The sequence below is a fragment of the Humulus lupulus genome, chromosome 1, assembly GCF_963169125.1.
Source record: "Humulus lupulus chromosome 1, drHumLupu1.1, whole genome shotgun sequence".
Lineage (NCBI taxonomy): Eukaryota > Viridiplantae > Streptophyta > Magnoliopsida > Rosales > Cannabaceae > Humulus > Humulus lupulus.
The window spans coordinates 248,994,864-249,008,322 of NC_084793.1; the positions used below are offsets into that span (position 1 = coordinate 248,994,864).

The 13,459-nt window shown below is 34.4% G+C and overlaps 2 protein-coding genes and 1 long non-coding RNA gene across 3 annotated transcripts; all 3 read right to left on the bottom strand.

Moving 5' to 3' along the window:
• Nucleotides 1-4,347: 4,347 nt before the first annotated feature.
• On the bottom strand, nt 4,348-6,633 carry LOC133805353 (probable alpha-mannosidase At5g13980). The gene is made up of 7 exons (XM_062243516.1): nt 6,557-6,633; nt 5,997-6,109; nt 5,793-5,877; nt 5,333-5,425; nt 4,783-4,853; nt 4,567-4,695; nt 4,348-4,480 (listed from the first exon to the last, which is right to left on the bottom strand). Exons 2-6 carry the CDS (start codon nt 6,089-6,091, stop codon nt 4,593-4,595), a joined length of 447 nt encoding a protein of 148 aa, XP_062099500.1. The 5' UTR covers nt 6,092-6,109; nt 6,557-6,633; the 3' UTR covers nt 4,348-4,480; nt 4,567-4,592.
• A 520-nt stretch (nt 6,634-7,153) lies between these two features.
• Nucleotides 7,154-8,810, bottom strand: LOC133831139 (uncharacterized). Its single transcript, XR_009892411.1, has 4 exons — nt 8,625-8,810; nt 8,293-8,523; nt 8,000-8,085; nt 7,154-7,871 (listed from the first exon to the last, which is right to left on the bottom strand). It is a non-coding gene; the product is annotated as an uncharacterized LOC133831139 (long non-coding RNA).
• Nucleotides 8,811-9,091: 281 nt separating this feature from the next.
• On the bottom strand, nt 9,092-10,893 carry LOC133831140 (isopentenyl-diphosphate Delta-isomerase I, chloroplastic-like). The gene is made up of 3 exons (XM_062261342.1): nt 10,374-10,893; nt 9,500-9,555; nt 9,092-9,228 (listed from the first exon to the last, which is right to left on the bottom strand). Exons 1-3 carry the CDS (start codon nt 10,433-10,435, stop codon nt 9,107-9,109), a joined length of 240 nt encoding a protein of 79 aa, XP_062117326.1. The 5' UTR covers nt 10,436-10,893; the 3' UTR covers nt 9,092-9,106.
• Nucleotides 10,894-13,459: the final 2,566 nt, after the last annotated feature.

Sequence of the window (13,459 nt, forward strand, 5' to 3'; positions counted from 1 at the left end):
AATATGCATCTAGCTATACATGATATGTTTCTTGAATTTTGTTTGTCTTGTTCATGCAGCTTCTAATTGATGGTAACTTATTATTTTAATAACATAATTGCTAGTGCCTTTTGTGTGTTTATAATTTGTTTTTGTTTGCATATTGTAATGTGGTCCTGACAATAAAGTTAAGTTCTTTTGGGGGTTTTGTAGTGAAGGGTCACTACTACATGTGGAAGAAACTAAATGAAATTATGAGATTTGGGTTTGGCAATTATGAAATTGTTTAAATTTTAGTCGATTGTCATGATAATTAAAGCTTGAATCTTTGGAAATAAAACTAGAAAATAGTATACTCAAATGGGTTATGAACCATGTTGAAAATGAAAAGAATTTCTGACTCTTTTGCTGTTGGGCAAGTGATTTTCGACTTCTGATTTTTGGCACTTTTCGTAGTTGCAGGTTCATTGGCTGGTTCCCTCTTGTGCTTTCTCAATGTAATTTCTCTTCTCTACAAAATTATTGAAATACCATAGCCATTATTCAATTCATTTTAGTTATATTTAAGTATAAGTTATAGTGATGAACATAAGTGTATTTGGTACTATATATAGTACATGAATACTCAGACTAAATTAAATCTTTGTAGGGTTGCATTTATATTGTTGATGCATATAAAGTTTACTGGAGTAGCTGTGTTAAAGGGATTCACGCTAGACAAATGGTTCTGCGACTAGTTGAAGCAATTGGTAACTTTTCAACAATTCTTTCCTTCTCTCAATTTGTATGCAATTATGTACTAAAACACACACACACACACACACTATTACAACTCCCAAGACTTGTTACAACTGATTATTACAGAGCTAAAAAACAATGTAATTGCGCCACTCTATTGATCCAAATGGTTTATTTGAGGACTGATATTTGAACAGAAAACTGTCTCATTCCCTTGTTTTCTGGTCTTATCTTTTTCTCATTACGAGCTTCTTTTGCTAATAATGTAATCCAATGACACAGATGTTTATCTTGCTGGGACTGTCATGTTGATCTTTGGCATGGGCTTATACGGATTGTTTGTCTTTGACTTAATTACTTGTGTTAATACAGGGTTGCCTACAAAATAATCAGACAACTCTGGAATGGACTCTTTTTCCTTGGATACATATTTGAAACCAAGTATGCCTCTCTTTCCGTCCACATATTAAAAGAGGTTTATTAGTCACTCCACTGGGACTACATTCATACTGTTAACTCTTTTTTCTGGACTTTTCTTTGAACTTTCTTTGTTTCATGTACAAACCTTGTTGTTTCTTTTTCATAGTTTAGATAGCAAGAGAGTAAATAAAAGGTTGTGCTTTTTATGATTGTTGTAGTTTAATTTGATGAATGTGTATATATGTCTATTTGCTAACTCAGGTAGCTGGAATTTATAGTGGTTATCTCTTGTTTATTTCTCTGAATTGGTATATTTTTTGAGTTATTTTATTTTGTTTCTTAGTCATTGAGTTGTTATAATATATGGCTTGAGTGTATTCTAGTTTCTTGTTTGGCCTTTTATTTTCTTGAGTTATTTGATTCCTTCTAGCTTTTCCTTTATTCTGAAGTTGTTTAGAGAGAAATATAAGGGAATTATTTTCTAAGTAGTTGCAAAGAGCAACAATAGAGGAATATGCTTGCTCTTATAAACTCTAGTTAAGATTAAGTTGCATTGATTTGTATTTCCTTGTTTTAATATCAGTAAAGGACATATAGCTGTTTTTTTTATTATTTGAAAAAAAAAACTTTGTTTGATTATGTTTGTAATGTATCAAGCCTTTGCTTTGCTTTATGAAGAAAGTTATGAAACACTTTATGTCTTCATTGCTCCCTACTATCTGAAAAACTATAATGTCTTAATGGCAGCAAGTTGTTTGACAAGTTTGATTTTATTTGCACTGTATTCTCTTTTCTTATTTATAGCTTTGGTAAGTTATAGTTTATATGATAGTTATGGGATTGGATTTGCATTCACTTGTTATATTATTTATTTATTTTATTTTTCATCTTGCAGATGTTCCCAAGCTATGTTTGAATCTTCATTTTGTTTTCTATTATGCTTATTTATATTTTGATATTTCTTTGCTAGTTGATTTTCTGGCAATTCAGGAACTTGTTACTGCTTGGGTTGTCATCTTGGCTTGCCTTGTCCATGGGTTTGTTACAGTCTTAGTTGCTAGTGAAGCTCATGCAATAACTCTGGCTGTTGAGGGTTTGTTAGGAGTTGTGTTTACAGTGGCTGCATTAACAGATGAAGCAATGGATGTTGGTGATGTATTTTTTTTTTGCTATAAGAGTTCTCTGATATGTCTACAAATTAGTTTATGAATTTTGACCTATATCTAATTTGTTCATGAAATTGTTTAAAATCATGCTTTAAAGTTTAATTAAGTGCTTGTTCTCTTTGTTTAATTAACCCTGTTCAATCCCCAAATAACATCCAGCCATTTACTACAATTAAGAGTTGTTTAAGTTCTTGGCACAATGTTCCAGTGATATTTCTTTATAAGTCTGTAAAAATTATAGTATAGCATTCATTCATTACCTGGGCTAAATACATGTTAGTTTGGATTCCAAGTGGGTTAATGAAGTCTTTTACAGGTCTTTGTTAATTTTTAAGCATCTCCATTTTTTTTTGTCTTTAGCACATATAATCATTAAGCTGTGCAAAATAGCTAGTGGTATGAGGTTCATCTCATCTGATGTTCATGCATATCTATGTAATAATCTATTTAGTTTTAAGGGAAATAATATGTGTCTAATGTCCATATGTGCTGTTTTAGGTTCAGATCACTTCCAGGACTTGTCAACCAGACCCAAAGGGATATCATTGAATGTGAGAATTTTGTCTTCCGGACAAGTGCACAAAGGATGATGAATTGAAGGATGGAGCAAGTTTCATGCATGGTTTACTTTTGTGTATCTTGTAATGTTTTTGTTTTTCATTTTTGAAGTAAAAAATGTTCAAGAAACTTTATTATGTTATGCTTTCAAACTTAAGTTAGAACTAAGATCTCATGAAGTAGACACATTCATGGTTTGAATTAGTTATTGTTTAATGTAATACTTATGGTTTATCAATATATTGAGAGTTACATTTTATGATTAATTTTGAATTTTTTTAATCAAAATACAATAATGAAAATCTTTTAATTAAAAAAAAACCATATAAGTATACTTATCAAAATAAAATTTAAAATTTTATTACTATATGTTATGATTTAAAAACATATTATAAGCGTAAAAAATCGTTATGGTTTATATAATATAACAAACTAAAAATGTTATCAAAATAATCAAATGTAACAGTTGAAAAGTGTTATGAAAAAAGTACAAGATTAAACTTCAAATTTATAACCAAAAACTCTATCTAAATGTTATTATTTGAATATTATAGCACCTAAAAATGTGTTATTGAATAGTTTAAGATAACACCGAACATAACATTCAAAAACTGTTATAGAAAAGACTGGACTTTGAATAACAGGGGCTATGTTAGCATTTTCAGAAGTGCTGTCAATAGTCCCGGTTAGCAGTTTTTAAGTGTGATGAATACTGTTTTTTCTTGTAGTGTAGATCTTGTTAGGCTAATTCTAGTTAAAACCTGGTTCATGTCAACAACAGCTGCATATCTTCCAACTAACAGTGAAAATATACTAATCAATTTAATTGATGAAGAACAGAGAAATAACAGTCTTTACAGCACAAAAACTACAAAAAATCATGATTAAAATGCAATGCAATAAATCCAATATGTTAATAATACTCTGGAACTTTGACTCTTTTATCTATGAAAGAGAGCTAAGTAAAACCTCCAATTATAGCACCTAGAATCTTAATCAACAAGAATGTGCAGATTTTTTTATAAAATAAACAGGGCTTATAATCAATAACCAAAACAGAGTGTTAGTGGCACCACACATATGAGAACATAGTTTATAAGCAAGAAAGTTTCATGCACCTTTAAACAAAAATACAAATTTCAAGCCATGCTAAGTCAAGGTAATTTCAGCAGCAAAAAAAATTGTCAAGCTAATTAATAAGTACTATTATAGCTAATATAATATATACAATATAAGCAATACATGCCAATAGAAATATCTTGATTGCATAGATACAAAAACAGCATTAAATAATCTAAAAGGTTAAGTTGATATACAATAAGGTAGTATGTACTACTTAACAATACCAAACAATGTAATTAAAGTTCCTATTAACTGCTACGTTAAGTTAACAATTTTGACTAATTCTATATAAATATATCTTGCATTATACACAAAGCCATGTCCTAAAGAAGTTACCTTCCCTTTTTCACTTTGTCAGATACAGCTCTATAAGCATACTTCCACCAAGAACGAGGATCAGATTTCACGGAAACATGTGGACGAAAATGCACATATTTTAAGCGTTGATTAAAGGCAGAAAAGTTATCAGCTAGTTTTAACATATCCTTGTATCCATCCTGCAACAACAAGATACTAAAAATTTTCAAGGCCAATCAAAACATGCCTCCAAGTATCCAATCACAGTTGAATTATGAAATTAAACCTTTGATAAACAGAGAATGACATCATCTAGAATATACTTTGCATTTCCTGTAATTGGTTCCAGAATATAAGTGTGCTGTTTGACAATTCTATCAGCAGGTTTGCCTTCTTCAGTGCCATATCTAAAAACCTGAAGCAAATAAATGATCAAAGTTTCATAGTTTGAACATGCCCTCAACATATGTAACTGCAAGAATAAACTAAATATTGGTTCTACCTGGACCCACTCAGAAGGAAGCTAAGAGTTTCTCCAAGGTCACATCTGCTGCAAATGGGTGACCAGGATTGCTAGAGAATAGGAAATTAAAATTCAGACAGAAAATAAGAATGTTAAGATTCCAAAATATAAAATTTAACTTGCTATTACACACCTTTCACTGTCCTCGTATCTGATATGAATATTTGAAATTGAGAGTTTCAAATTTCCAACTATAGTGTTGATAAGGGAACCCAACCATGATTGATTCTTCAAATAAAAATATATACATATTAATACAGTTATAATCATAATTGACAACCAAATATATGTATAAACATATGTATGGTTCAAAAAGATCAAAAGGTAAATCCTAGAAAAGAATAACATCACAGCATTTGAATACTACAACCAAAACTTGATACAATATTTGTTATCAAAGATTCAAAAATAGCACATAAGACACTTAAGAACCAAATACTAGTTACAAAGACCCATTACCAATTAGAAATAATATGAGCATCCTATGCAAACATAAGTGCTAAAGTCCAAAGATAAGAAAATTAAGAACCTCATTTCTGAAAGCCTGGCCAATTTGAGCAGCAGCAAAAGGAAGCTTGTTCCCATTGTAATAGTACAAGTCTTTGAAGTTAACAAATATGCCCTGTGCAGTTTCTGGCCGCATGAACCTACAACAAAGGAGATTTAATTACATATCATTACTGACCAAACAGGAGTCTTAATAAAAAAGAATCGCTAAGAATAATTAGTACCAAAATGTAACGTGCTCACCCAGGGCTCAAGCCAGATTAGAATCAGACCTTGCAAAATGGGTCTAATATAAGAAATAACAACTAAATCAAACAGAAAATAATAGCTTAAAAAATATCATATTTTCTTTGGTCGTCTTGATTGTAAATATCCGTATGGAACCTGAGTCTATTAGTTCTCCCTATGTCATTTGAAAATTTGTTCATAGACACCATTATCAACTCAACTATAAATAGAGGTTGGAAAAATGGTATACTTACAGTTAAACCCTCGCATTTATCATGAAGACAAACTGTTTCATTCAACACCTCACCAACTCCTCTTGAATCATCATGAAGTAATCTCCTACAAAAACAAAGCAGCTTGTTCGAAGTCATGAGGAAGCAATCCTAGCTGATTAAATCAAATGCATTAAACCAGGGAATAATAATTAATCTTGGAAAAAAATCAAAGAGAATAGAAACCTGTGGAGCATAAGCTCTATCTGACCATCCACTAAACTGGATCCCCCAACTGAACGGTCAACCAACACTGACAGTTCTGAGATACTGTCTTGCATGTATATTCCAAGATTAATCTGAAAAATAATAACAAAAGGCAAGAAAGCAGTCAGAAATATAATACATAGAGAATGCTGAACATGAGAAAAACAAAAACAAAGCATATGTTTTTGGATTTCCTCTCAAAAACTGAATTGAGACAGTTGAACTAAGTACATGCTCAATAATTGATGCTTACTATAAAAACTGTAAAATGGAATGGAGGTAAGATCAATGCAGCTTGAGAATAAATTGAATCAATACCATAACATATCTATATGAGTCGTATGTTTCAATGCGTCAAGAAACAGAAGCACACAGGATAATAACTTCATGTATGCTTCCATGAGATGGAATAAAGACTTGAAAATAAACCGCAAAGATCTTCAACTTCCATATATTTAACTGTACAATGATATATAAAGTAGCACAGTGTGTGATTCAAATATCTCTTATCAAATTTAAGTATTAGAGATTTAGAATACCCTCTTAATGAAGTCACGTCCGTTAGAATCTGTGTAGAATGTTCCATTAGTCTTTAAGGCTGTTGTAATTTGAGTAGTGATTTAAGAGTTGATGACCGTACAAGAGGAACTTTATTTTTTACAGCTGTCTTAATATCTGCAATAGACAACATCCATTACAGTTTGGGCAAAATCAAAATTACCACCTATCAAAGCGATTACAAACACTAAAATGCAAAGAAATTATGTCATCTAATCTCTAATAAAAAAAAAACTTAAACCAAAAACATAGTAAGGAATCCTATGACAATACTATATTCTGAATTAAAGAACTACAGCGTAGGATAAAGATATACTTGCCTTCCACAATGTTAGCTAGACTTAAGCACCCAGCTGTATGCATTGCCTGAAGACTTTGATTTAGTGCCTCAGTAGAGGCAGGTTTTTTCTCTTTCAATTTTTCCTTTATAAAAAAAAAATAAGAGAGATAGAGAGAGAGAGATAAATCAAAGGAGTTAGATAAATGCAATAAACCAATATCCCTTCTTCAATCTTTATTAAATTATTTCTAAGAAAAATCTGAGATAAGCCAGATCAAAATATATATTAAAAGTAAAATTGAATAAAAAAATCACTTTATATACAAATCAAAGCTACGATCAACATCATTTGAACTTCTAAAAAAGAATCTACTCGTATGACTAAGTGCACTTTTATTAATAAGAAAAATGAATGTACAAGTCAAAATCCAAAAAAAAAATACCACCATGCTCAGTTGTAAGTAACTGGCAAAAAGTAAATGAACACTTGAACAGCTTGGTTACATTCAAACAGTCTGTTTGCATTTTAAGTTGATATAATATTATTTTTTTAGCTAGCAAAAAATGAACATACCAGCAAAACTGGCAATAGGAAGCGTGAACTTGAAGAGAAATTAGTTCTTAAACCTCGAGCAAGATTGCCAATAGCTTGAATTGCCTCGACTGCTACAGCGATATTAACATCTGTTATGAGCTATACAGAAAAAGAATTAAATGATTTTTATTCATCAACTCAAAAAGCAAGTATAAACTTATAACAGAAGTAAGAATATAAAGCATGAAGTTAAAACTTAATGGAGCAGATTGAACACTTAACTATGCAATATTAAAAAGATCCTTGGCAATAGATAGAGGTATAAACGATGCAAACGAAATACCCAAAAATAAAAAGACAATGTACATTTTTTTAGTGTCCGACAGATTTATGAGAAATCACCGGGTGCTATTCTTTTTGTTGAAGCAAGCTTGGTTAGCTCTGCAACAACCTCTTTCCGTTCTGACCACTTGGTTGCTTTCTGTGACATAAGGCACAAGATGTTAATAGCAGTACAGGAACATCAAAACCAAATATTCCTAAATTAAATCACTACAACCAAAAAACAAAAACTGAACTAGTTTGACGGAGAGAAGAAAGAAGACTGACCACTCCATCCCAAAATCCAGACTTCTCCAAAGGAGCCAATATATCAACAGGATCAACGAGCTCATACTCATCTATTTCCTGAGGAGCTGAAATTAAAATATGTTAAACTATGCATAAACAGGAGAGCTAAATAACCAACATCTCTGCAGTAAAAAAACTAATAAAATATAACACTAAAGTGTCAAACTCCTACAATGGTAATCACTTGTTAACCGCTGATAGAACACCTACTTGTCGTCATTTAATATCAACCAAGAAAAAGAATAATCTAATAGACTATGTGTATTACACACCATCAGATGTAGATTCCTCATATGGGCCAGCACCCACAACTTCAGATACAACCTCCTTTTCTGGCTCCTTGTCTTGCTCAGACCTGAATACATCAATACCAACTAGGTTAAGAAAAATAAAAACAGCAAGCAGATCAAACAGCTAATGAAAAAAATGAATTTTCACCTTATTTTGCGACATGGCCTAGCTGCCCCTGTTACATTTACAAGCTCGGCTTCCAATTCTTTTTTCTTCAAAAAATAAAAAATAATAAATAAGTCATTACTTCCAAGGATCAGGGAGCAACAAAAAATTCCATACGCAAAGCTGTACATGTAAGAAGTTATCATACCATTGTATCCCTCATTTTCTCAAATAATATTGATTTTACAGGGTCCTTTCCAATCCATCGACAAAGCTCAAGAGTAAGTCCTTTAGAAGATGCACGAACATTTTGATCTTGATGGTCAAATAGCTCAGGCAACATCTTTAATATCCTCTTTGGAGGCACAACTTTTGCTCCAAACTCACTATCAAACCAAACATGCAGATTAGATAAAGAAGTACAAGAAACATTTCCCACAAAGAAAATATATGTAGACATGGTCATGAGTGCATGAAATTTCAGGAATATAGAAAACTAAAATGGGAAATAGAATATGACACAATTATTCAATTTATGCCCTCCTTATAGATCTAGATCTTGACTTGGTTCTTCACATGACACTTATTACTATAAATGTAAGCACCTAGGAGGGCAGTTCAAACAGTCAGGTCTGTTGTTTGCTCCCACAAGATCTAAGGTTCGGGTACCTAATTGGCAAATCATATAGCTTAATGTCCCTCAAATATTGTAAGAAATACCTGAAGAAGCAACTCGTATTTCGAGTTGAACAAAAACACACTGAAAGCCCTGTGCAGCAAATTTTCCTTTTCAATCTTTTCCATCAAGTGACCTACAAGGTACAAAAGCATTAGCAAACCACAGAGGTCTAGCTGATCCAACAGAATGAACATGATCTATATACAAAGTATATGATTTGAAAATGTAGTAGAATGCCCAAAACATGAATAAACAGTTCATTTCCATAACGTGAAGGTATCCAAAATCAAAAGAGGGTATAAGATTTAGGAAGGATAGAAAGCCTTGGAGTATGCAAAATGCAAAGTACCATAAAGACATGACATAATACCCAAAAAGAATTGTGCAGATCAAATTTTACTTACAATTATATTTTGTATCATGACCAACAACCCGGTCATTCTCATCCACTAGAATGCATCTATAGAAAGTTCACATGAAGAAACATAATCAGCTTCGGTACAACACAAAGAAAGATATGTAGATCTAAACGCAAAATTTGCATTCAGATTTTGAATGTTCTCCAATCTCAAAACCACATGAATATTTGGATCAATATAGACCTCAACTCATTTGATTATAGTTAATACTCAATTAAAGTATCACCTCAGTCACTGAATTTTCATTTCTTACCAAAAACAAACAACAAAGAAATGAAACCCAAGTTTTCATTTTCTCATACTTTGAACAGCCAAAGAGAGCAAGAAAAGGAATATTATAATATCAAGAACAATAAGAGATCAAAGCAATGAAAAAAAAATCCAATAATTCACTTTTCTGTCCAAAAAAAAAAAACACAATACATATCTGTAGATATAAGATTTAAAATCAATATCTTGATGCTTTCTAACCACAACAATTGTTCAGTTCGGTTGGCTGAAATTTTAAAGGGGATACTGATAATAGCAATGTTGTAGCACCAAAAAAAATTAAGCAAACACAACATAAACAAATCATGTTAATGAAGCAAGATTAAGGAAGAAAATTAAGTCCCATGATATATATACTTCGTTACCTCAACAGTGAAAAGAAGAAGAAGAAGAAGAACATCAAACAAACAAAGTACAATAATTGAAATAAAACAATGAAGAACAAAAAATTAATAAACCCACGAAGTATATAACACAAAAAATCAATAATACAATTTTTCTTATTCAAAATCCAAGCAACCAAACAAAGCACACCAGAAGACAAACAAAAAAGAAGAAGAAATGGGAAAAAGGGTAATCAGAAACACACTCGTCCTCAAACATAAGGCGTCTCTGGACAGCGTCCATTCCAGCATCGGCAGAGTCTCCCATGGTGGGATTGGAAGCTTTAGAAGAAAGAGAGACCCTAGCAACGAGAGGAGAAAGGGGCTTTGGAATGGAAGAAGGGATTCAGAGAAAAGGGTTACGAGCAAAGCTAGAAGAAGAGGTAAAGAAATGGGCTCTGGGGGCAAAGTAGAGCTTGGCACTGGTATTTAGAAGGTGGGACATTGTCGCACTCGCATGTGATCTCCGCCATTGTTGAATCGTGTAATATTATTATTATATATTAATATTAATCTTTCACCCACCAACAGAACGAGAGAGAGAGAGATCTTTACCTGCACCAACGAGTCTCCGAGTCCACGTCGTCGAGCCTCCGGCAGTCCCGCTGAGCCTCTGTCAGCCCCGTCAACCTCCACCGTGGTTGAAGCCTCGTCTATCCCCTCGCCGTCGTAGTTGAGGGAGCAGGAGAGAGAGAGAGAAGGAGAGGGATCAGGGAAGAGTGAGTGAGGAGACCGGGTTAGAGACAGGGTTTTTAGATTAGAGGAAAAAAATGAGAGCTTTGGGTTTAGGTCTAGAGAATAGAATGGGAAGAGAGGGAAAAGGAAAGTATAACAATTTTCTAACCCGCCTTTTTTTTAACTATTTATTATTTACCGCTTTTATTTTTACATTAGATAGTATAACGCTTTTTTAATAAAGTTATATTTATGTGTTATGGAATGGGGTATTTGGTGTAGTGAGTTGGAGGGCATGGAGCGACGCGTACATGTTCGGCCTACCTGGCCGCCACGGCCGAGGGTTGTTTTGAGTCACACATTATGGACATTTGATTTTGTCACTTAGGTCGACGATACCTTAACTTTTGAATTGTAAATACATTTTGAAACAATATTTGGGATCCCAATGTATCACTTTTATAACTTTAATGGATGTCAAAACCTTTTATACTTAATTTTCATTAAATGAGTCTTTATCCCAATTTAATCACACTTTTCAGTCTAAAACCTCGATTAGCGAGCTAATGACACATTTTAAAATCACATGGTAATGAATTTAGGGTGGTAAGGCGTTACAACTTGGTATTAAAGCGTGCCAATGTTATGGTTCCTGGAGATTGAGCGAACATGTAAGCTCGCTGCCAGAGACAAGCTCGACTTAGGGTTAGTCAGTATTAAGTGAATTACCTGTTTAATTGCTTGTCTGAATTGCCCTATTTGTCTGATTATTATAAATAGAGCATGATGAGTGTATATAATGCTAGGGCACGATCCCTTTGATTGTTATATGTTTATGCTATGTGCGCATTGTGTTGATTTGATGTTTATGGTTGATTGATTGGACTAGGAGGTGGTTTTTGGATGTTGTTATCGTGCCTGATGTGTGGCGTCATTGATTGTAGGCATATTGAAGTTATGCCTCGGCGATTGATTAGATTCCGCGACAATATGGCCGAAGATGAGAACCAGGGTCAGGACCTTCCACCTGCCCAACAGAATTGGCAACAAATGTTTGTAGAAATGCAAGCTAGACTTCAATGAAATGAAGTTGAACTCCGAGAACTAAGGCAGCAGGCCCCTCCTTGGGGTGTTGGGTTACAAATTCCACAGGGTGCGGTACCAGTGCCAGCCCAGCCTGTGATAGAGAATAGGTGAGAGCCTTTGTATGAAAGATTCAGAAAGAAACACCCTCCCACCTTTGAGGGCAGTTCAGACCCCCTGCAGGCAGAGTAGTGGATGAATATGATTTCTTCCATATTGGACTTTATGAGGGTGGAAGGAAATGAGAGGGTGGCTTGTGCCGACTACATGTTGAGGGATGACACCCGCATTTGGTGGGAAGTCGTGTCCCAGAGGAGGGATGTGCCTACTATTGCCTGGGATGAGTTCAGGGATGTTTTCAATGAGAAATACTACAGCGTTGCAGTTCGAGCTGCGAAGGTGGATGAGTTTACAAATCTGACTCATAACAGAATAACCGTCACAGAATATGCCTTAAAGTTTGATCGGTTGGAAAAGTTTGCACCGGACTTGGTGCCTACAGACATGGCACGGAGGGATCTTTTTGTACGGGGGCTGAATGTGATGATATTCTATGATGTTAAGATAACACTAGATCTGAGGACTACCAATTATGCTCAGGTAGTGGAGAAAGCCCTTACTGCTGAGGGGGCTGAAGATCAGATATATGGGGGAATGTAGAGTCAGAGCATGCTTCATTTGTGGGAGTGTCAGTCACTGAAGGAAGGAATGCCCACAAACTAGAAAGGAAGAACCCAAGAGGTGTGACAACCTCACTCCAGTTAGAGTGTTTACTTTGACCCAAACTGAGGCTGAGGCTAGTCCCTCGGTCGTGACAGGTCAGATTTCTAGTGCTGGTTCTTCATTTACTGCATCGATTGATTCAGGAGCTACTCGTTCATTTGTATCTGCTAGGTGATAGACCGTTTGTGTAGACCTTGTGATTTGTATGTTAGGGGATTCAGGACTTTGTTTCCAACTGGGGAATTAGTAGTCTCTAGGAGATGGGTTAGAGCATTATTGGTAGAGATAGACAGTAGAGAGTTGTCTGTGGATCTGATTGAACTGGTGATGGGTGACTTTTATATGATTCTGGGGATAGATTGGTTATCAATGTACATGGTGACGATAGATTGCAAGCGTCAGATGGTGACTTTTGAACCGGAAGGGGAGGAACCTTTGTGTTTGTGGGGACAATGAATGGACCACGAGTCCTATGATCTCTGCACTAAAGGCTAGAGACCTATTGCAAAAAGGTTGCATAGGATTCCTAGTGAACATAGTGGATACATCTAGGGTCATTTCAGTTGGACCGGGTGAGGCTAGGCTGGTATGTGAGTTCCTTGATGTATTTCCAGCAGGTTGCTAGGATTGCCACCACATCGAGAGATCAAGTTTTTCATAGAGTTGACATCAGGAGCAGAACCAGTATCGAGGACACCTTACCGAATGGCGCCAACAGAGTTAAAGGAACTGAAGATCCAGTTTCAGGAGTTACTGGATCTAGGATTCATCAGACCTAGTTTTTCACCATGGGGTGCTCTAGTACTGTTCG